At 42.7% G+C, this 25,262-nt stretch overlaps 1 protein-coding gene across 13 annotated transcripts in view; it reads right to left on the minus strand.

Annotated features, from left to right (window-relative positions):
- The window catches only part of LOC124615292 (voltage-dependent L-type calcium channel subunit beta-1), a 720,562-nt gene that overhangs the window by 231,859 nt on the left and 463,441 nt on the right, over nucleotides 1–25,262 (minus strand). For all 13 annotated transcript variants that reach the window (XR_006979771.1, XR_006979774.1, XR_006979770.1 and 10 more), the window contains one exon: nucleotides 7,142–7,261. Coding sequence is in view for 7 of the 13 variants with exons in the window: in XM_047143072.1 (XP_046999028.1) it covers nucleotides 7,142–7,261 (120 nt within the window). In the remaining 6 variants the exon portion in view is untranslated. The remainder of the gene's footprint in view (nucleotides 1–7,141; nucleotides 7,262–25,262) is intronic.

Consider the following 25,262-nt stretch of genomic DNA (forward strand, 5'->3'; position numbering starts at 1 on the left):
CAACGCATCTGTGCGAAGCTTCATCAGATTTTCACTGTATTTTCCATTTCGCGACCGATCGTTCCTTACTTTCCGAATAACCCTCGTAAATGTGAGCACCACCTATGTTCGACATGAACGTGCAACAAGTAGGAGCAGGCACTAGCACCGGAGAACATATAAAGCGAGTCGGGCGGACGCGGGAAAAGTGCAGTCGTTGTCGAAATGCGGAAACGGAGCGATTTATCTGGCGTCGCTAGCTTTCGGGCTAAGGGTGGAAGCAGTGGCGAAACGGCTAAGTCTGTGAACTGTTTGCGTGTCGCCGTGCTTAAATTGTGCTGTATGCGGCAAAATGGTGCTATCCAAATCCGGCGCGTAGGCAACTATGGTGCAGTACGTGCCATAGATAACAGGAGTGGACAATGTCTGTGGGTATGTGAAAGAGTGAATACACGTGCATCTGCTGAGCAGCTGACCGCCATAATGTTCCAAGGGGTACCAGCAGTGTCTCCCCAGCGAGCGTTGCGGCTGCAGTAGGCGCCTGGTTCATTCACCCGTGCTCACTGCTGTTCATCTGTGAAGGAAGCTGGAATTTGCAAGCCAGTGGCGCAACGGGACGTCCACTGAGTGCCGACAGGTGGCGTTTTCGGATGACTCACGTTTAATGCTGAATCGGTCAGATGGCCGTTGGCGGGTGCGGCGTGAAACGTCTGAAAGCAAATACTCTGCAACAAGGAGGGGTTCTATTGTGTGAGCGGAATGTTTTCGTGGCATTTAATAGGTGATCATTCTGGAAGGCACAGCGCATCAACCCAAGTATGCATCTACCCTTTGGGACCATGTGGACCGCTATATGCAGTCTGTTTTTCCTCACCACGATGGCCTCTGCCAGCAGGACAACGGAGCATGTGGCACAGATCGCAGTGTATATGCGAGGATCGAAGGGCATCAGGAGGAGGTAACAGTACTCCGCTGGCCACCGACCTCCCCGGATCTGAACCCAATCGAGAACCTGTGGGACCACGTCGATAAGTCTGTTCTCGCCACGGATCCTCAACAGAGAACCGTAACGCAGGTAGTCACGGCTCTGTGGTCGGCATGGCTCCACGCCGCTGTCGGCACCTCCCAGAACGTCACTGCCTCTCTTGTTGCTCGTCTCGCAACGGTCGGCGCTGCAGAATGTGGTCAGCCAGGCTTTCGAAAGGTGGCCCCACTAACGCAACTGGGCAGCGCACTACGTACAACGCGGTTTACTACATTGCCAACCCGTACCACAATAAATGGACTCACATGCAGAGGTCCTTCATTTAAATCTTGTTGCTCTTCCGGCTCTAATACAATGTTCCCTTCAGTAAGAGAATCAAACTGGTGCCCTGTGGCAATCCTAGGAAGCACTCTTGTATAGGCTGTTTTTCCATCAGGAAGTAGTCACTGATATTTTCGAACAGGAATAGAAATGTTAACCTCCACGTTTCAATTGCCTTAGATGCTCACTATTGTAACTTACTTCCCATGGTAACATCTTCAACTTTTATAGTCCTGTCTTCCTCAGTTGCGAGTAATATTACGGTATATTAATAATTTTTACTTATGGTCCGTCTGAATTTTCAAACAAGATACAAAGAACATATCAGATGTTGGAAGTATGAAAAAAACCATTCCACATTTGCAGAGCATTTAAAACACTACAACCATCGTCCTACAAACATGGAACAAGAAATGAAAATAATGAGAATAAGCAACCATGACAAACATACAAATGCAAGAAAACTTCCACATCCAGAAAGCCATAGCAGAAAACAAACATGTGATAAATGAACGCCGGCCGAAGTGGCCGTGCGGTTAAAGGCGCTGCAGTCTGGAACCGCAAGACCGCTACGGTCGCAGGTTCGAATCCTGCCTCGGGCATGGATGTTTGTGATGTCCTTAGGTTAGTTAGGTTTAACTAGTTCTAATTTCTAGGGGACTAATAACCTCAGCAGTTGAGTCCCATAGTGCTCAGAGCCATTTGAACCATAAATGAACAAACACACATCAACACAGGCTCCCTACTACACTTAGTAAAGGAAATGATAACATAAAACAAAAAATAATAATAAAAAAGAAAACTCTTCCCCCCATCATCTGGAGACACACACACACACACACACACACACACACACACACACACACACACACACACACACACACACAAATGCATACACGAACAGACCACAGATACTTCAATAGTTACACTCATAAGTTTGGCAATAACATTCGATCTTTGGCAAAAACATTTGACAGTAGGCAACAGAAACCAAAACATTGCTTTAAAACAAGCGTTCAGTGCATAGTGTTGTGGAATGGGGAAAAAAACCGCAAATTGGCGTTCATAAGAAGAAGAACAACACCAAAAATGGAACAGGAGCGTAATGTGTAGGAAATTGTCCACGCAACCTGTAAGTACAGTTCAAAACATTACTACTTAATAGGAAATACCAACCACCAGAACTGTTTATAACCTATAGGTACAATGACAAAAATGTAAATAAAATAGCTAACATATGTACATATTCCAGGCCACTGATGATGCCTTGCAGAAAATAAAGGCGAAACGCGTATGGCACTAAAATTGTGTTTTATTCAGTTGCTGTCAGACGGTCCATGAGTAAAAATTATTAATATATCGTAATATTCCCATGGTAAATACTGTTTGTCAAACAGTTGCTGGTAAATGATAGCGGTTGTCGCGGGAAGCGGAAGAAACAAGCTCTGTCGTGACACAACACGACATTTACTACGCAACGGAACACAGTTTTGTATTTTTTAGGTTTCTAAGGCTGGAAGTGGCTGGTCATACATTATCTAATCTGTATGAATTCTACCGATTCAGCGCTAGGGGGCCTACGATCACATATTTCCGATAGTATAAAACTCGTAGCATCACATTACAGAATCTAAACGACACTATTTCATCGGTCTGACCATTCTCGTTCACACAATTTGATAAGTCCTATTAGTACTTACTTTTGCGAGGAAGAAACTACCATGCAATATCGCGTGCAAAACAGGAGTGAATTTCACAGATTTGTGTGTCTGCGACATTCTACACTCTGAAAATGCAGCTGTGCGTCGGAACGTACTTAATACAACAAATGTATATTACCATTTAACTCGCCGTTCGCTGCACTTTCTCTGCGTACTAAAAGACCCAAAATTAACAAGCGCCAAAGTTCAAAAACGTAAGTAGAGCAAAAAACCGGCTCTGAGCACTATGCGACTTAACTGCTGAGGTCATCAGTCGCCTAGAACTTAGAACTAATTAAACCTAACTAACCTAAGGACATCACAGACATCCATGTCCGAGGCAGGATTTGAACCTGCGACCATAGCGGTCGTGCGGTTCCAGACTGAAGCGCCTAGAACCGCTTGGCCACACCGGCCGGCAGCAATAACAATGGAGTATACACTCGCGCAGATGACGGATGTGATAATCTATGCTTTTTGGTACTTAAGGGAGACGTAACAGCATGTAGATAGTGTGAAGTGGACGGAAAGACTAACAACACAAATTCGGATTTATTCAGAAGAACCTGTAATTTTCAGAAGATGACTACGTTCAACTATAAGACAATCATAAAAATGGCACACGTCGACGGACAGGGCTTCTTTCTACGTCTCGACTCGTAACGCTCACCGCGGTACTGCTGAACCAGTCGTCGAATCACCGCTCCGTATAGTCGCATCAGTTGGCTCCTGCAGATAGGCAAACCAGTGAACAGATTTCCAGTGCTGCTGACGCGTCTTCCCAGGCACTTCGTGTCAACGACTTCAGTTACGTAATTGCACGCACGTATTGACGTTTGCTGCGTCACAAACCGCGACCGTACCGGACAACTCTAATGTGAGCTAAAAACTTTGAGAGGTACTCTGTCCACTGATATATGTCTGTTTTATGCGCGTGTTTTGGTTTTCACACAGTCTCTTTCTGGAGCCTCGCCAGTACTAGTAGTCACCAGCTTCTTTGGTGTATTTCCTCGCACAATAAGAACATCTTATTCAGAAATTGATGACACTAAGAATTTTTCAAGCTTCTGATTTACCTGCAGAAGAAAGAGTATTCTTCGATGTCCGTATCGTATCGATAGACTTTAACGTTACTTTCAATTTGCCACTGTTGTCAGATAGCCCTTCAGCCTCTACACTAAAAAATGTAGTGTGTGGACAGTAAGTTAGAAATGTGGGTCTGCGTGCCAGAGGTAAATACTTTAAGTACTTGCAGTCCCACTATCCTCTGTGTCCTCGATGGCTCAGTCAGACAGAGCGACTGCCATGTAAGCAAGAGATACCGGGTTCGAGTCCCAGTCGGGGCATATCAACGCCTGTAAGCAGCTAATGATCTGGATTTCTTGTAATTTCATTCCCCTATATCTTGTCTGCACACCTACGCAATCACAGGCGAGTATCAAAAGTAGCAATAAACAATTGAAACGATTGATTCTGCTTCCGCAGATCACTTTAAAATGTTGACTCAACTACAAAAACTTAATGCTTAATATATATAAGAAATTATGAGCCTCGATTGCGGTAATGAAACCTACCTGTGCCTAGGTTTCAGCCCAAGTAATTGAGCCTTCTTCAGAAGATAAACCTGACTCTATAATATGTCTACGAGGGCATGGTCTAGAAATAAAACTAAAACAGCCTGAATAGGCGTAGTCATATTTTAAAAATGCTGTCCCTTGCGCCCAATCCACCGGTCGAATACAACGTCGTTTGTTTTATCTAAATGTTATCATCTTGTTTTCAAACTGAAAACTTCTCGTTTTTTCAGGCTGGAAACTTTTTACCTGTAATACTGATATGTGAAAGGCGATCGAAATGCTGATTTTCAACTCACTTGTTTAATCATTGCAGTCGCTAATAATCAAATAAAATACTGTACTTGGTTTACAGTACAGTAGTAGTAAGACGGAACTGCTTGTTCCGCCCCCATTACGTTACCTCAAGGTATCCATAGTTCCTTTATTAGTAACGACACAGTGCTCTTTGTAACTATTTGCTCTGGTACTGTGAAGCTCTGGTGGAGATCTGAACGCCGCTGTGTTTATTTGATGGTGTATTAATGCACATTCTGTTCTCATTCCTATTATGATTGCTCTTAAATGTCAGAATGAATGTTTGTTTGGGGTGTCATTCTGTTAGTAGTACGGCTGTAATGTGAAGATGCATGTAGGTACTCTGGTAAACACGCACCAGTAGTGGGAAAGCGTACGTGAATTTGTAGCAAGTCCTCGTCTCCCCTTTAGGAATGAGCAGAGCGACCGTTAGGGGTGCTCCGCCATTATTCCTCACTCGGGTAACGTACGGTTGAGAGTATCGATGGAACCTGTTCTGGTCTCCGTCAAGCAGTTTGCTAATTTAACGAAAGATGCCTCTGTATCATAGATTAGGTCACTAATCCGTTCTTTTCCAGTATCAACACAGTTAGGCTTACGTTACGACCACCGTTTTTTTAATTGTTTTCCGAGTATATTGGATAGTTAGAATTAACATTTTTAACGTTAGCATGGGGAACTTCGTAATGCAGTTGTAGGTTGTTAATCCTGTAGTACCTTCAGCATCCATAATAGTTTTCCAGTTGATTTCTCAGTTAGATGGCGTTTAACTGATACATTTCAGAATTTGTGAGACTTCTATTGATAGCATGGGCTTCTCCCTTTGCGCAGCCATCAAAAATGTGGTCGTAACCGTGCGACAAAGAGTAATCAGTTCCTTATTGTATTTCCAGTTTAGTAATTGGGCGTGTGAATAATGTGATATTTAACGAGTTTTGCATGTGAAGTTAATTGATTTCATTTATTTTTTCTTTGTTGGTCTGTCTCCACGCGGTAACGTGTGCAATACTGTTCGAAGATATAGCCACCAGCATCCTAAATTAAATTCAGTTAGTTTTTGCATTCGTTATTGGAGAAATTCTATGTAGGTTTTGCGAGCGTTCGTGGGACGGATTTAATACGATGTATTTCATTTTTGTGTATTACCTTTGCATATTTGTGCCTGCTTGCGTACTACCAGACCCCCGCTATAAGATCGGGTCCTATTCTGTTGTGTTGTTGCCCTCAAAATCAGAGAGGAACACCGAAATTGGTTTTGAATAGATTATGTTAAAATAGTAGTTGTCGATGTCGTATGAGAACGGTAATCCCAAGAGCGATGTAACGTTCCAACGCATGCCGTGCACATAATTAATTAAGATTAGAGGGACTGCATATCATATCCTTGTAACTTAGTGAATGTTAATTTGTGCAGAACTGAGAGTAGCGGCGTGTGGCCCAATAAAATTGATATTTAAGAAAAATCTTACGTGTGTAGAACAGTAATCCCACCCCCTGTCCCATACCTAATAAATTTAATTTTGAAAGGAGCCCTCATAATACAGTAATGTGACATCAGAATTAATGAAAATAAAGATCGCATGTGGTAGTATATCGTGTCTGATGATAGTGATGTAGATGCTCTCAGTTAGCTGGGTTCTTTGGTTGCTCACGTCGCCTTATTCGCGTTATGCGTTGCGAAATAGATTAATTGAATCATCATTAAATGCAAAAACCAATTAAACTAGCCGAGTTGTGCCTCAATGATTATCTGACAAGCACTCAATTAAGGAACGCAGCGAGAGTATCCGTATATCACCGGAGTCAGGAAACAACCTTTTGACAGATTCGAGACAGAAGAAAAATTAATCACTCGAATTGCGCATAAGTAAGAAAGACACGTAGGAACAACGGTAATCTTGCAGCAGTTTTTCAAAGACAATATTCTGACTTCGGCAGTTAGCTTCACCTAAAAATCAGCAAAAAATGTTTACATTTGCATACAGACACTACGAATCTCTTATTGCTAATTTTTTCAAAAGGAGTATCTACTGTGGTAGGATTTAACGCTATTTCCTCATGTGTTTCACGCAACCAGCTCGTTCGAAAGCGAGTGTCGTTAGCCCAGACCTAATTTCATCTCGTGTGTACTTCATTGCTGCTGTTGGGATTCTTCGTGTCGAGACAGTGGGTAGCTGCCCGGCTGGCTGGCGTGCTCCCAGAGAGGAGGAGAGGGGAGCAGGGAGCAGGTAGCAGGGGGGCAGGGGGCAGGTAGCGGGGGGCTGGCAGCGGCCCAGGCGACTCACCTTGATGTGCAGGAAGTCTCGGACGTCGAAGGAGATGGCGCTGCCGTGCACGGGCGAGTCGTCATCCAGAGTGCCGTCGTAGCTTACGTTGGTCCGTACGGCAAACGCCACTGGCTTCGTCTGCAACACAGGGCGCCGACGTCATGCTACACTCGTCTACGTCTACTTCTACATATATACTCTGCAAACCAGCGAGAAGTGGTTCACAATACATATAAATGATCCAGTGGGTAACGTCGGAAGTTTGGATGCAGTCATCTACAGGGTGATCCTTATTAACGTTTAATAACCTTCGAAGCAACGTAGACAAGTAATTTAACGTGAAACAAATGGGCCCACAAATGTCGGGAAGTACCCAAACAGTGGGTGAGAAATGTTGAACACGTGACGTCACCAGATGAAGTACCTCGCCGTACGCGCAGCGGTCGAGCCTGTCCGTCCGTCACATCTGACCCTCCCGACCCAAGTATTCGAGCAGGTGTGTCTCCGCGCAGACGTACGTGACTTTAGTGCGTGCGGCTCAGGATTTGAATCGTGCGCCTGGCGGACAGCATTTTTTTCCACTACGTGAGTTAATTGTGTATTTACACTGAAAAGCCAAAGAAACTGGTACATCTGCTAAATATCGTGTAGAGCCGCCGCAAGCAAGCAGAAGTGCGGCAAAATGACATGCCGTGGACTCGACCAATGTCTGAAGTAGTGCTGGAGGGAACTGAACCGCGAATCCTGCAGGGCTGTCCATAAATCCCTAAGAGTACGAAGGAGTGGAGATCTCTTCTGAACAACACGTTGCAAGGTGTCCCAGATATGCTCAATAATGTTCATGTCTGGGGAGTTTCGTGGCCAGCGGAAGTGTTTAATTTCAGAAGAGTGTTCCTTGAGCCACCATGTAGCAATTATGGACGGGTGGGCTGTCGCATTGTCCTGCTGAAATTGTCCAGGTCCCTCGGAATGCACAATGGACTTGAATGGATGCAGGTGACCTGACAGGATGCTTACGTACGTGTCACTTGTCAGAGTCGTATCTAGACGTATCAGGGGTCCCATATCACTACAGCTGCACACGCCCCACACCATTACAGAGCCTCCACCAGTTTGAACTGTCCCCTGCTCGCATGCAGGGTCATGGATCCCATCCGCTCGAGACAATTTGATTGGAGACTCGTTCGACCAGGCAATGAGTTTCCAGTCATCGACAGTCCAATGTCAATGCTGACGGGCCCAGACCAGCCGAAAGGCTTTGTGTCGTGGAGTCAACATGGATACGCAAGTAGGCCTTCGGCTCCGAAAGCCCATACTGATGATGTTTCGTTGAATGGTATCACGCTGACACTTGTTGATGACCCAGCATTGACATCTGCAGCAGTTTGAGGTAGGGTTGTACTTCTGTCACGTTGAACGATTCTCTTCAGTCGTCGTTGGTTCCGTTCTTGCAGGATCTTTTTCCGGACCCAGCGATGTCGGAGATTTGATGTTTTACCGGATTCCTGACATTCACGGCACACTCGTCATATAGTCGTACGGGAAAATCCCCACCTCATCGCTACCTCGGAGACGCTGTGTCCCATCGCTTGTGCGCCGACTGTAACATCACGTTCAGACTCACTTAAATCTCGATAACGTGCCATTGTAGCAGCAGTAACCGATCCAACAACTCCGCCAGACACTTGTTATCTTACACAGGCGTTGCCGACCGCAGCGCCGTATTCCGCCTATTTACATGAATCTGTATTTAAATACGCCTGCCTATACCAGTTTCTTTGGCGCTTCAGTGTACAATGGAGTATTAATTTATGAACCAGTCTTGCGGCCTCGGCTGTTTTTTTTAATTAAGTACAGTACAAAAGAAACCTACCGTACTGCGCCACAAGTAAAGGAGTATAAGCATCCGAACTGCGTCATTACCAGTAAATCACCTACGTTTTCTTCACTACATAATTTCTTTACAAAAATAGAAGGGACAAAAGGAAATAAAACATTAAATAGGAACAGCTTTTGGTTTGTTACAACGAGGACAATAATTTCGCAACTTCTACATTTACAACAGATAATATTTACAAGAGGGTTTAAAATTTGCACCGTCTGCTTGAAAGTAAATATTGCACCGCTCCGTTATTCCTTCAAGCATGCGATTGAGAATGCCCTTCGTATTTTCGATGTGACCTCACATGCTAAACATTTACCATCCACTTTTGAGGTATTTTCCGACATCTGCGGTCTTATTAAGTTACTTACATCTACGTCGTTTTAAGTCCTAAATAAGAATGGCTCTGTTTATTACTTAAACGCTATCCTCGAACCCAGAACCCGGTACCAGTTGCAGCATTTTCGCAAGAAAAATTCTATTTTCAAGAATTCGCGTGATTACTGACCGAATTAAAAAATTTAAGGTGCTGTCATAATCTACTCATTAAGAGATATACTCTTATGTTAAAAGTTTAATGCACTAATACAAGTATTAAAGTTAGAATGTGTGTGCAGCGTAACTGATGGCGGGCAAATATACCCGGACTTCAATCACCCACTATTTGAGAATGAGAGCACTTAGCGATTTCTGACGAACCTTAAACATAATTTCAAAATTTTTGTAGCTTACAATATTTTCGCTGCTGATGCAGTCAGACTTTAGTAACTGGCATGACGATTTAATTTATTACGCTCTTACTACTAACTCTATCCGCAACTTACTTTGGAGACAGTATCTACATATATCACTGAACGTACTGCAAAATTATATCATTATATAAGTCACATAGGCCGGCCGGGGTGGCCGAGCGGTTCTAGGCGCTTCAGTCTGGAACCGCGCGACCGCTACGGTCGCAGGTTCGAATCCTGCCTCGGGCATGGATGTCTGTGATGTCCTTAGGTTAGTTAGGTTTAAGTAGTTCTAAGTTCTAGGGGACTGATGACCTCAGAAGTTAAGTCCCATAGTGCTCAGAGCCATTTGAACCATTTTAAGTCACGTAGTTCAGGAGATACGCAGCGCGGGGTAGCAGCGCGGTCAGGGGCGCCTTGTCACCGTCGGAGGTTCGAGTCCTCCGTCGGGCATGGGTGTGTGTTTTGTCCTTAGCGTAAGTTAGTTTAAGTTAGATTAAGTAGTGTGTAGGCTTAGGGATCGACGACCTCAGTAGTTTGGTCCCATACGACCTTACAACAAATTTCCAAAATTTCAGGAGATATGAGGTCATAAATATTGAGATGCGGGAAATACTAGCTTTTGCCTAAAATGGAACACAAATTATCAAGTTCACATTCATCCAGTGTTTCATAATGACAACCTTTAGCGACTTCCAAAAACCCTAAGCATAATTTCAGTCATTTTATAGCCTTTCTCTCGGTTACGTACTTAAAGGCAAATATTTAACACATTAACTCATTTGTAAAGGGATCACATGTATGATGCAATTTTACACATGGGAGCTCGATTCTTTAAAGAATCAGTAGTTTACTGTTAGTAGAGAAGTCACAATATTAGGTAAGTGTACCGAAATGCAGTGACACCTACAGCAGGTCGACTCATGATCCAGGGATTGGCAGTGGATCCTGACCGTAAACAAATGAAACCTATTGTGATAAATAGCCAGAGAGACCAATTATATTGTGTGATTGCACGTTGCAGGACAACCACTACTAGATGTCACGTCCATTAAGTATCAGGAGTATGCGTACGGAGGGATTTAAAGTGGAACGACCACATAAAACTAATCGCAGAAAAGACAGGTGACAGAATGAGATTCATTTGGAAGTAGCTTACGAGACTCTCGTTCGCACAATGCTTTGGTTTCATCCTGGGAAACTCACCAGACAGGACACAGAGGAATTAGCGAAGATCCAAAGAACAGCAGCGTGTTTCGCTGCACGTAAGTTTAGCAAACGTGAAAGCGTGGCGTACATACAATTCAGAGGCAGGCTGTTATCGGTAGGATGCAAAAACACGTAAGTGTTACGGAGATGCTTCGGGAACTCAAATGGGAATCCCTGAAGGGAAGGCGACGTTCTTTTCCGAAACGCTATTGAGAAAATTTAGAGAACCGGCATTTGAAGCTGACTGACGAACGATTCTACTGCCGGCATCATACATTGCGAGTAAGAACCACGAAGATACATACGTTGACACTAAGGACCACTAAGATACGAGAAATTACGGCTCATACGGAAGCATACAGATTGTATTTTTCCCTAGCTCTGTTTCCGAGCGGAACAGTAAAGGAAATGATGGGCTACCCCCTGCCACGCAGCGTCCGGCGGCTTGCGAAGTACCTAGGTAGATGTAGATGTACCTTATCCAGTGGCAGACCCTACAAGAGGGGCGTTGTACGTCACGACGTGGGGTACTTTTAAAACTGCGAGAGCGTACGTTCCTAGCAAAGTCAACCAATATATTCCTTCTTATCAAGAAAAACATGAAGGTAAAATTGTAGAGGTTCCAACTCTCACGGAGATTAATTAACAGTCATTCTTCCCTCCTACAATACGCAACAGGAGCAGTAGTACACAAAATATCCTCCACCACACGCCATAAAGTGGTTTGCGGATTGTAAATGTAGATTCAAATGTAGATGAACTGCATGAAAGAATGACTACTCAAATGCCTATAATTAGTTTAATATCGTCTTCGCAGTCGATACACCACTCTCTAGATTATAGACTTAATACCGGCCCTTGAAACTTCGTAAGTAACACTTCGCAGGCTGACTGGTGCTTATCTTCAAGCGTCTGCCAATTGATGTGGTACACTTCTGTTAACTGGTAGGATACTGGGAATGTGCAATCAATCCATAAAGGAGAATACTTACCAACCACCTGTGCATCCTGCATAAAATATTTCTGAAGTGTGTGTGTGTGTGTGTGTGTGTGTGTGTGTGTGTGTGTGTGACCCGTAGTAAATAGGACTCGCGTAAGGTACTGAACGTGAACAAAGGAGGCCTGCACAAACGATGACAGGTTACTTGACACACGGGCGAGCGTCACAGAAAAGTTAGAAAAACCTGAACTGGAGGCACTGGTGCATTAACCAGACATGTGCACTTTTCGTCGGAAATAAGAGTTTGAAAACTGCTGGAGCGTTGGGTGCAAGAGTGAGACCTGTGCGTGGGACCACTGAAGCATAACACAAAGAATGGGCTTGCTGACGTCGGCTGTTTGGGGCAAGAACCAGAGGCGGCCTGGATTTGCATTGCCGTCGCACCAAACACTAGTCACATTCTGGCGTGTGAAAGGAATAGAACACGATGCGCGTATTTCTGCAGTGACAGCTCTGTCTACAGAATGGTAAACTTACACAAAAAAAACATTTATTTATTTCGCTGAATTTACGTAACACAAAAAGTTATAAACAGTTTCCAACTCTGGTAACAATTACTTGTACTTGTACGACGAGACTTGCGACAGAAAAAGACCAACTGTGGTGATAAATTATCTGCGAGGTTTCCTTAATAACATGCTTGACAAAAACGTAGAACATTTACATATATTTACTGACATCTGCAATGCCCAAAACAAAAGTCACAGCATGATGCAGTATCTGCACACACGTGTTCAAAGGATCTTTCAAGACAATAACTCGTACACTTCCCATCCCACGTCGCAGCTTTTTATCCGTTATCGCAGCTGTGGGTTAGTTGAAAAGGAAAGAAGGGAACACGACCGGTTATACCTATCAAATGAGTGGAAAACGAAACTTCTCAAAAATATCCTAGACGTTCACTGTGATTGATGTTACGTAAAATCTATTTTTAGACTTCTCATCTTACCTAACAAAGCCTAATCGTCATAATCTCAAGAGTGAGAATACTCCATTGAACGCAAACAGTTAGTTCGCTGTATTGTGTCATTATCACAACTTGTCTATAATAATTTCTCCATTCAGAAAGCGTCAACTACATTGGCTTTTCCTGAGGGAAAACTTTATAATGTGATTCTGTCAGTTATACCTAAGATATACAATATATGGATGTTATGAAGTGTGCTAACAAGTATATCTAAGACACGGAATTTTATAATAGTCTGACGTGTGACAGAACTGTTACGGATGCTACATCCAGTTCACCAGAATAAGAACAATGGAATCGTTAGGGACCAAACTGCTGAGGTCATAGGTCCATAGACTTACACACTACTTAAACTAACTTATGCTAAGAACAACACACACACCCGTGCCCGAGGGAGGACTCGAACCTCCGGCGGGAGGTGACATGGCGCATCTAACCGCGGGGCCACTTCACGCGGCACTTCAAACATATATGTTTGTAATATAGAAAAGGGAAAAGGTTGTTACCTAAAATGTGTAAAAGTTCTTGGCCAATCCACTTCACATTTCTACATTCAGATGAAACAACGAAGAAAATTAATCAAAAATTAAATGCCTAACAAACTGAATATATCGTGATAAACTGACTGTAATGCCTATCGCGAGAACAAATAACCGCAGAAATACCCATCTTGGAGGTGGTACTCATTCCGTTGACACCCAGTGATTCAAATGCGCCCTTCCATTTAAAGCGATCGCAGTTTCCGGTGCGGCTTGCACTCACCGTATCAAGAAGGCATAGGGCCAATCATTTTGTGTGGCAGATATTAAACATTGCGGGCAACGTCGGGCAGTGCAGCTAGTCATATTCATAAAACAAAGTTGTTTGGTACAAGAGAGAGGGACAAGTCGAACTTTTCAAAGTTCATTAAATATCATACTATATTTTCATTTAGCTATGTAATAAGCAATTACTGTGTGCTGGTGGCCTAAATAAAGGTTGAGAAGAGACGAGACTGATTAAAATTTATTTCTAGCTTCTGAACAGTTTTTTGTGTTATGCTTGAAAATATGCAAATGTGACTTAACTGGTTATTGCGCCACTTGATATCCTGATATCAGGATGGCCAGACCTGAATTCCTGATCCACCTTGCTCAGCCCGTTCTACAGTGTCACTGGGGTACTTACTGGTTGCAGACTTGGTTCTGTCCTAGTTCTGTTTCTACCCATCTTATAGAATCCTCTGGCTGATACATCAATACCTATTCACTTCCTTTGTCTTTCATTTTACTGGTAATTGTTGCCTGAATCTGAATCCTGGTTCCTGAATATTTTGTTGCCGTCTCCGTTTTATTGTCTTGCTGAACGTGAACAGTATGTGGTCCACGGGACAACCCACTTAAGGGAACACTTTCAAGGTGAGTCTTTTTGTTCTGTTTCTTCTTCGAGAAGGTGGTTTGGTTTCGTACGCACACGCACATGCACTAGCCTATTGCTAAGCATTACTTGATTAATTATTAATTCGGACCTTATGTTAGGGAAAGATTGGTACCCGTCTACGATGTAGAAACAAATATATGTAGTATGTTTCCGATCAGTCTTATATGTCACCTTACTCTCACGGTCGCCTTCTCTTCTAATAGTGCTAGTCGTGTCGTACAGCCTCTTCCCCTCCCTATTCCCCTCCCCCCCTCCCCCCCCCCCCGCCCCACCTACCGCTGTCATCCATCCCCAGGTCTACAGCATTCAAGAGAAAGGAGGTTAGAATTCCCAATATTCATTCAGGATTAGGTTGTCAGTGCCTTCCCTAGATTGCTTAAGACAAACGGTACGATAATTCATTTGAGAAAGGGCAGGGCGGGTTCCCTGTCCATGATTCTCCAGTCCCAACTCGTTCTCTATCCCTAATAACCCCCTTAAAGTCGGGTTGTTAAAGGCCAATCACTATTTTTCTGTTAATTAGTAACCCACATTATGCCACATTTGGCTAAAATTGTTCTAAGCATTTCGGTGCTACAGAGGATCGACAAAAATACGGAAATACTAAAAACACAGCACATTATCATGTCAAATACAGTGATATTATGTATCTCAGGGATTGTATCTTTCACAGTTACAGTGGACTATATACGCGGAGTATTTAGTAACTAAAATATTATTATCAACAGCGAAGTTATATAAGTTTTCTTATTTTTCACATGAATGCCAGGATAGTTCCGTCGACAAAGCCGATGACGACTAGTTGCCACGGAGTTCGTGATTCACTTCTGGAAACCTTGCTATCAATAAAACGTTACATTCCAACCTTTTCTTGTTTTGACAGAACTGTTTGGGCATTTCAGCAGCCGATGGAACCAGTTACGGCAGATATTAACAAAGGGAACAAATGTTAAAGGTAATACTTCTGTATTTACAATAACGGAGTTCCAGTTCATAATCCTGGACACTTTTCCTGTGTATTGTGCAAAATACCGAAATCGTTGCTCTTGGAGTTTACATTCAACACGTATCAGCGGTTCATAAAGCTGCGTTCCGGGTTCGTCTGTCATGTAGCTGTTCTTCCTGAAACGATCTAGAACACTGATACATCTCTCCCTTCAAGAAGAGAGGAATTCCTGTCTTCGCATTACGCCTGCAACAACTAACAAACAGTAATTAAGATGAAAGTAAAATAGAAGCTAGTTTTTAAGATTGTTTCCGTCAGGCTGGTAATTTAAAACAGTACTTTGTTACGCACTAATACCTAGTTTAGAGTTTTGCCCATTCTGTATTGCGTAACAGACGTGCACGCATCATACTGTCAAGTTGCAAAAAACACGAGTCACACGCCACGCGCAGTTAAGGGTAGCATGATCGTCAATGCACACGAACTTCGGAATAAAAGGTATCCACAGACTAGACAAACACGCAGCTGTTTACCGGCATCAGCCTCTCAAAGTGGAGGTTCAGGACTCGAATTCTTGTGTCCTCTGTAGTGGTAACATGAAATAATGGAAATTATTTGCAAGGGTTGCGCATGAAAAAATTGGTAATGGAAATTATTTGCAAGGGTTGCGTAGGAAAAAATTGGAAGGAAGTGAATGGTAACAAATCTTCTAAACACAAATTCAACTAGTTATGTGGCAAAGATGTCAAATACGAAATGGAGAGTGATACTCCACTGCACAACACTTTTAGAGTCAATACATGTGCCTCTACAGCGCTTCAATAAATGACCTCTGAACAAAGCATCGCCGTTGTTAGTCAAGTAAAGTAATTAAATACAGGTGCTCGGATGAATCTGTCAAGTGTACATTTCCAGAAATAAGATTTATTAGACGAGGAATCGAATAAGTGTATATTGGTATTACGCCATACGTATGCAACGTGATGTCAACATTGCATCTCTTAAAGAGGATGTGGCCGACAGGCCGATCTATATATGGGTGTGGTGCCTTGCTTTAATGTGTCTCGTCATCGTAACACGTCTGGTTTTCATGCATCACTGTCCGCAGCTCGTGGTCGTGCGGTAGCGTTCTCGCTTCCCGCGCCCGGGTTCCCGGGTTCGATTCCCGGCGGGGTCAGGGATTTTCTCTGCCTCGTGATGACTGGGTGTTGTGTGATGTCCTTAGGTTAGTTAGGTTTAAGTAGTTCTAAGTTCTAGGGGACTGATGACCATAGATGTTAAGTCCCATAGTGCTCAGAGCCATTTGAACCATGGACCACTGTAACAAAATCAAAGTTGGTTCCGTGCTCATACCCAAAGAAACTTAAGAGGAAATTCTTTGTCTACATCTTTCAGCATTTATTTTCCCATTAAACTCCCAAAATGAACTAAAATAAAGTGTGAATTGAGAACGCAGATACACCACAAGGAACACATAAGTGTTTGGAAAGGGTCAATGACAATGTTCAGACATTTTCCAGCAGTATAGTCTTTCTACGGTACAGACAGGCATCACGAACAATGCGTAATACCTTGCTGATAACGCCGATAAATCAACAATGTGAAAATGTATATAGTGCTAGTTGGCTTGCATTTTTGTAGAGAAGCTCGATATGAAAATTAGCCTCCTTCTGCAGTCACCTCCTTACAAGTATAATGTTTATTGCCATCATCTCTAGAGGAGTGTAACATAAATCTGTCACATGCAGCGTGTTTCTTACTCAGTTTAGAGGTTCGAATCCTATACTCAGAATATTGCGCAAACATTTGAACTCAAAATGTTAAGTATAGGATATGGTCACTCTATTGCCCTAGACTGGCCTGCGTATTTCGAATTTTTTCTTCTTCACATCCTATACTCAGAAATGTATAAAATAATCTGTCTGTTTCATTATTTAATAATAATAATAATGAATTCCATCAAACCCTGACCTACAAACTCCAAGATTTCCTGTCACATGCTAGAAAAAATTATGAGTGATAGAAGAGTAACACCTTCGAAAACCTTGTTTCAGCTGGCCCGGCTGACACTGCCAACTAAGGGCCCGTTGCTAGGGTTACGGTGAAGGCCTCAACAGCAGAACAGGCGGAGAGATGGGCTTCGAAATGGCGTAGCTGGCGAAAGAAGCAATCTGTTGTCTAAGGCTGAAATGGACAGAGGGCACGGCAGTTCCACATATTAGTGACGGTACCCCGGCAGCGTGTGGTCCACGTGTTAACTGCGTCTGAATGTAATAAACCCCAGGCTAACAACTTGCTCTTATTATGGAAAGTCAGGGTTTCTTGCTCTCTACAATTTACAACTTCAAATCGCAAAATGGAAAAGGAATCCACCAATATACCCTGTAATACATTGGGACCTAGGATTCTAGGAAGTTCCAGTGACTGTGGTAAAGAAGAAATGGAATATACTGAAATACCTTTTCAGCTGATGTTGAATAATAAATACTACTTTGGAACATTACGTGTAAACACTTCTGAAAACTGGAACACAGAAGGAATTGGAATTATTTCTGCAGAAGAATCATGAACAAAATTTTGGAAGTGCGGGAAACGAGATTATTAGATGGGAATATAGTTGATACACGACATTACAGAATTTATGAAGGGAAACCAGCAGTGAGAATAATGGAAATCACACCAACGCTTGTAACAGCGTTTCATGTAAACCAAAAAATATAATACAACAGATTTTAAGTCAATCTCAGAAAGAATGTCCATATTAAATATGAAGTGTAAGAATAGAAGTTATATCTTTATAAATTGCTATGCACCTATAAATGAAGCAATAGGAGAAATACGCAGAAAGTAAATAATTTTTGGGATCTTTTTGAATCTGAAATCTTCAACATATCTGAAAAGAATGCCAAAAGACTTCTTGGCAACTTCGATAGGCAAGATGCGATAGAAAAGAAATTTAAAACGTTGTAAGTGAATCTTCAACACTCTTAAAAACTGACAGCACTGGTGAAAGACAAAAATGCGTATAGAATGTTCCTGTGAAAACTAGCTTCCACATATTTTCGCAAACCACCAAGAAAATCCAAAACTTGAACATCTCGTAATCAAAATCTAGGTGAATTTCATGTGGGTCACAAAGTAATATAAAAATATGTATATAAAAGCATGAATGAACGTTGGAGTGACGAGAAATGGTGGATGACTGGGTGTTGTGTGATGTCCTTAGGTTAGTTAGGTTTAAGTAGTTCTAAGTTCTAGGGGACTGATGACCATAGATGTTAAGTCCCATAGTGCTCAGAGCCAATTGAACCATTTTGAGAAATGGTGAATTTCATTCAGATCATGATCTCTGTAAGATTAAAATAAGATTTCTCCAAGCTAAAACAAAAGAGAAAATCCAGAAAGTAATCACATACAACTCCAATAGAGCCAATACTACAATAGAAAATATTGTAAAGTTTAAAGAAGAACCAGAGAAAACTAAAAAACGTGATTCGTTAGAACTCTAGGTACAAATTACTAACCACACATAGGAAACGTTAGAACTGACCAAGAGTAAAAAGAAGACAGTGAAATGCGAACTGAAGAAGTATAAGAACAAAAATGGAGAAAGGTGAGATGTTCAAAAATAGACAAACAACTAGAGTAATTCAGTCAACAAAGGATAGAGACATCTAAAATAATGTGGAAAATCAAATGAACCTTTTCAAAATTTCGGATTATAGAGACACAAGAAAATTTCACAAATTATCAATGTTTTAAACACATACTTGACGGGTTTCAAGGACCAAGTATTTGTTTCAAAGTGGCAAAATAGAATCAAATAAAAGAAAGTCTGTGCCATGTTAGTAACATTTTTGAGAACCACTTAAACTGTCCAAATCCAACGGTTAAATTAGAATTTCCAGCAATACCAGAAAATTTTGAGGAAGGTTTTCTATCAACGGAGCTGGAAATGGATGAAATCGTCAAAACATTCAAAAGCAACAAAGCAAGCGCTGAAGACTCCATTATACTAGTTATAAGTAAACTACACTTGCTTTTTGAGAAAATTTGAAAAACAATATTTCAGGAGAGTGGAAAATAGCATTGGTCCATATGTGACACAAAAAAAAAGAGACAAACACAATGTCAGCAATTACAGAGGAGTGTCACTTTTGCCAATGGCACACAAAATTGTAACAAAAGTTCTCCTGAAAAGACTGCAGAAACTAAAGCCAATTTTAAAATCCGTAATCCACCAAAGAATTCTAAATAATCTGATCTGGTAGACAGAGACACAAATATGGTATTAAAAATTAAATTTGTAGAAAAAGTATGTCAGACTTCTGAATAAAAACTGGTGTTTTTCAAGGAGATAGATTATCAAATTTACTTTAGAATTGAGTGTTAGAAAAAGTTTCTGAAATTTGTAGCTAAAGAAGTTGGAAAACTGAAGCAGTAATTCTGGGAATGAAAACAAACGGAATTCAAATAAACTGCCTGAATTTTGTAGACGATTTTGGAATACTTTCAGAAAATCTGTCAGAAACATTTACTCAGATAAATCTTCTGGATAAAATAGTGAATAAGACTAGTACCAAAATTTCAGCTGAAAAGACAATTCATGAAATACAAAAAAAAAAAAAAAAAAAGAATGCACCAAAATATCTACATCTGCTTCGGTGTGAGGCGTGCGTGGCGGAGGGTACCTTGTAGCACCCCCTTTCCGCTCCACTCACAAATAGCGCGAGGGAAAAAAGACTATCTATATACCTCCTTTCGATCTCTAATTTGTTGTATCTTCGTTGTCCTTACGTGAAATGTGCATTGGCAGCAGTACAATCGTTCTGCAGTCAGTTTCAAGTGCCAGTTCTCTGAATTATACACAGGAACAGAAATAGGTAAAATGGATCAAGTTAGTAATCTTAAATATCTTGGATAAACTGTACAGCATACTGGACTAGAAAAAATTGCAGTACATAAAAAAGTTAACAAACTGGAAAGAGCAAATAATATCTTCATCGTGAAATGTAAATATTAGAGACAAATAACGGGCGTAATACAAACTACAGATGGCTGAAAAATAAGAAGTAACAAGGAGAATGTATGAGTGTAAGATACGTAAGAAGTATTAGAGGAAATTTTAATGTAAAACTGCATTCATTCACCACGTTAGTCTGCAATTGCCACGAGTTTTGCTGGCGTCGTGGAGACCCACGTGAAGTACTGGAATATTGTCATCCAAGCTGTCCGCCTGCTTGGCTTGGTGGTAACGTGGTCACCTCCAATGCAACCGGGCCCGGGTTCGATTTCCGGCTGGGTTGGAGATTTTCTCCGCTCGGGGACCGGGTGTTGTGTTGTCCTCAACACAGGCGCGCAAGTCGCGCAAAGTGGCGTCGAATGAAAGAAGACTCGCTCTTGGCTGCTGAACTCCCCCGAGTTGGGGCCTCCCGGCCAACGACGCCATACGTTCATTTCTGTTGTCACCCAAGCTGTTTCAAAACTGTTCGGAATGCCAGAAAATTGACGGTAATATGATTGTTGTCCTGGAAGAGTGTGTACAATATTGTTAAAGTTCTCCGTGTTATATTCCCGCACGAGACAAAGAATCTTGGTTGTTGCTAAGAAGAACAAATGATAACCCATGAAAACGAAAACCAAAGTTAGTACATTAACTATTAATCATCTGAAACATGATGCAACTACCAAAAAGAAAAGTAAAACCATTACACTACGGTATGACTGTGAACCAATGGATCTTTCTACCTCTTCATTTTAAAGGAGCTTGAGATAACTCTAATAATTGATTTGCAATCTGGATTCTATGCCATATGAGAGAAACAACTTTTTCTATCGAGGCAAATATCCAAAAGACGATAGAAAAATAGAAAAGTAATAATTTTGCATTACAGCAGCTTGGGAACAGAAAAAACTGCCTCCAGCGCAACATACCAGTTAACTGCTGGTTGCACCTGCAAGTTACTTACAAGAACTTCGTTTTCAACGAGACAGCTGCCTTAGCTAACACTCGAAATTATTCCAAATATTCAATTTAAGCTCAAAAATCAAACCAGGAAAAGTAGATAAATAAATTAAGCTACACGTCCTATTGGTTTTGAGAACATGGCGAAGCATTTCCTTCTGTCATCCTGATAATGTTTGCCTAAAAATTTACGATATATGGCTAGTTTTACCTCTGTCAAACACTACAGCGAATGTTCCCACCTTCTCCCGGCTACGCACTTTCTCTTTTCATGTTCCTACCAGGCACGTCATTAGTTGTGTTGTACCACTTCCTCTCTTTTCCACTCTTCCAGCCTTTGTCTCGTGTCCACTGCTGTAATTTTTACTTCTGATGACCGGATTATAAATCTGTTAGTCTATTCTTTCTGTCTCACAGTGATTTCTAAATGTTGTCCGCCTATTTAGCTGAGTGGTGCCGGAACGGTAGCTCAGCGTGTTCGGTCAGAAGGCTGTTTGCTGTCTGTAATAAAAAAAAAAAAAGAAAAAAAACTGAGTAAAGGGACGAACGTGAACGGATGTCTTGTGACGTCCGCCCAGATCAAACGCAACGAACAAAACGCACAAAAAAGTGGTGGCCTGCTTGCCTACCAAGCAGCGGATCCGGGTTCGATTCCCGGCTGGGTTGGAGATTTTCTCCCCTCGTGGACTGTGTGTTGCGTTGTCCTCATCGTCATTCCACCCTCATTACGGACGCGCGAGTCGCCCAATGAGGCGTCGACTGTAATAAAACGCGCACCCGGCTGTCTTCCGGCTAACAATGCCATACGATCATTTCATTCTTTTACTAAATGTTGCATGACGGTGTTTATTAAATGTAATTTGTAACATGATTACCATGAGGAATGTATGCAGAATATTTAGAATGCTTGGTTACATGTAAGAGGTGGTCTGATAGCTCTTATATTTCCAGGTGAAACATAAAAATAAAATGAGTTAAGAAATTTATGTATAGTGTGATTTTCATTGCCACGACATGGATTCGGTAAACAGACTTAAATATAGGTTGGTTGGTGGACTCAGGAGAGGGGACCAAACAGCGAGGTCATCGGTCCCATCGGATTAGGGAAGGATGGGCAAAGAAGTCGGCTGCGCCCTTTCGAAGGAACTATCCCGGCTTTTGCCAGAAGTGATTTAGGAAAATCATGGAAAACCTAAAGCAGGATGGCAGGATGCGGGTTTGAACCGTCGACCTCCCGAATGCGAGTCAAATGTGCTAACCACTGCGCTATCTCGCTCCATGCTTAAATATAGAACAGTAGCTAAAATACTAAAAGGAAAACACACACAAATGCGGGTAACGCACTGATTATCATGGAAAAGATTGTAACAACGAACAACATACTTCGCATGTGCCTGTCGCCTGTTATGGAATAGTAGCAACACCTTGTTGACAGCAGTTGGGCATGTTATCCCTATTTGGTGTCGCGTATTACACATAGGACGCGTGATCAAAAAGTAACGGTAATTTTTGTTTTTCTTAAAGAATCTTTATTTCTTCATCAACATCAGCTTTGGCCCTTCAGAGTAATCCTCCTCAGTCACAAACACTTACGTGAGCGCTTTTTCCAATCTTGGAAGCACTACTGGAACTTACTTTTCGTTATGGTGTACGGTTCCTTCAGCGATTCTGTTTTGTCATCACTGGTGGCAAAGAGAAGTCCTTTCATGGTGCTCTTGAGTTTTGGGAATAGAAAGAAGTCGCAGGAGGCCATGTCCAGTGAATACGATGGTTGAGGCAACATAACGCTTTTTTGGAAGGACTATAGACCTGAGTATGCGACTAAAACGCGAAGTTGATACGTCTACTCGTTCTTCAGGAAAAGGGTTTTGAATAGTCCAGCAAAGTGCTACTGTGCGGGCTCCGTTTATACCAACTGACTCACGGAACACTAGAAAGAGATTCTACTAAAAGAGGGTCGTCGGATGGGTACGATCTATTCAGAATGTGGACAAACGTACAGAAAAACAGCGAGAAATGTGTGTTTGAACGTAAACGCAGATTCTAGCCAACCCTGCAAGGTGTAACGTTGTCTTCGACCACGAACGTAGCCTGTGCAGCGTCCTCAGTACGTTGCAAGTATTACTCGTGGTCAGAATAGTGTTCTGTATAGTTGTGAATGCATTATGTTTGGGCTAAGTGAATTCGAACGTGGGGAAATTGTTTGTGCCCATATGCTGCATGCTTCCGAAACCAATGGAGCCCGTTCAAGTTCACCGTTGATCCAGCTACTCAGTTTTTCTTTATTTTTTTATTTTATTACAGAGGGCAGTTAGCTCTCTGACCGAACACTCTGAGCTACCGTGTCGGCTAACCACTCAGCTAAGCAGGCGGACAACGTTTAGAAATCACTGTGGGACAGAAATAATAGAGGCAGGGTATCGAAGATTCATACCTCATATAGGGAAAGATTAAAAACACCATTCGATAAGTCACAACACGGACGAAAGTGTGTGTGTTAAGCGTTCGTGATAGACGGTCATCGAAGAGCACTGTGACGAGAAATAAATGGACGGCAGTCGCAAAAGTCACTGTGAATCCTATCAGCACCACAACGACACGAAGTGAGCTCCCAACTGGGAGTTGCGCGGCGAGGTGGAATTCCAGTAACGCAAATGCCTGTAACAGGAAAACGTGGTGCCGAAGCCATGAAACCTGGACTGTGGAGCAGTGGAAGAATTAATACGGTCGGATGAACCTTGTTGCACGCTGTTTCTATTTTCTGGCCGGGTTTATGTCCCAAGAGTGAAACATGGCGGGAGTTCGGCGGTGATTCGGGCAGCTATCCGCTCTGCAGGGTGGCATTACTTCAAGGATTATATGACCATTCTGAGTTGATCAGGTCCATTCCAGGAAACGTTTGTCGCCCAGTGGTAAAGCTTGTCCCAAGGCGAAAGGGGCGCTTTCCACACAGCTCGCATCGTTAAGGTGTGGTTTTGTGAGCACGAAGATGGAAAGCCGCCTCTCCCCTGGCTGCCAAAGTCGCCAAGTCTCGATGTTATTTAGTCTTTGTGGTCAACTTGGGAGAGACATTTGTGGATGTTGCTAGAGTTGCCGTCCGTTGGTGTCCTATACGTGCTCGATTGGAGACAGATGTGGAGATCGAGCAGGCCAAGGGAGCAAGTGGATATTGTCTAGAGTATGTTGGGTTGCAACAGCGGTATGTAACCGAGCCTTATCCTTTTGGTGATCACCTCCTGGAATGGTTTTCATTAATGGGAGCACAACAGGTCGAATCACCAGACTGACGTACAGTTTTGCAGTCAGGGTGCGTGGCATAAGAACGAGAGTGCTCTTGTTGTCACACGAAATCGCATCACAAACCATAACTCCAGCTGCAGGTCCAGTCGATCTTCGTAGGCAAACAGGTTGGTGGCAGGCCATAGACTGGCACCCTTGTAAGCCACACGCGGCCATCAGTGCCACCGAGGCAGAGCCAGCCTTCATCAGAAGCACAGCGGGCTTCCCTTCCCCGCCCCCACCCCCCTCCCCCGCCCTTCAGTGAGCTCCCGCTTGACGCCACTGAATTCGCAGACGGCGGTGCTACGGGTCACTGGATGCATGCTGCAGGCCGTCTGGCTCTTAGCTGTCCTTGAAGTTACTATTTGCAACAGTTCCTCGTATCACTTTGGTGTCAACTGGTGCCCATATTGCTGCTGCAGACGCAGTACGAGGCGCCACAGCCGTATGCCGAACACGATGGTCTTTCCTCTCGGTAATGCCTCGTGGCCGTTCCGGGCCCGGTATTCTTGCGACCGTACATTCACGTGACCACTGCTGAGAGCAAACACGCACAGTGGATACATTCCTGCAAAGTATTTCTACAGTACCGCAGAAGTAACATCCAACTTCTCTTAACCCTATTACAAGACCTCATTTAAACTCAGAGAGGTGTTCACAACTCCTTCTTTGCCGCCTCAAAGTCATTCTAGATTAATGTCCAATCTCAAAGTACATCTACGTCTACATGTACCCTGTAAA

The sequence above is a fragment of the Schistocerca americana genome, chromosome 5 (assembly GCF_021461395.2).
Source record: "Schistocerca americana isolate TAMUIC-IGC-003095 chromosome 5, iqSchAmer2.1, whole genome shotgun sequence".
In the NCBI taxonomy this organism is placed as follows: Eukaryota; Metazoa; Arthropoda; class Insecta; order Orthoptera; family Acrididae; genus Schistocerca; species Schistocerca americana.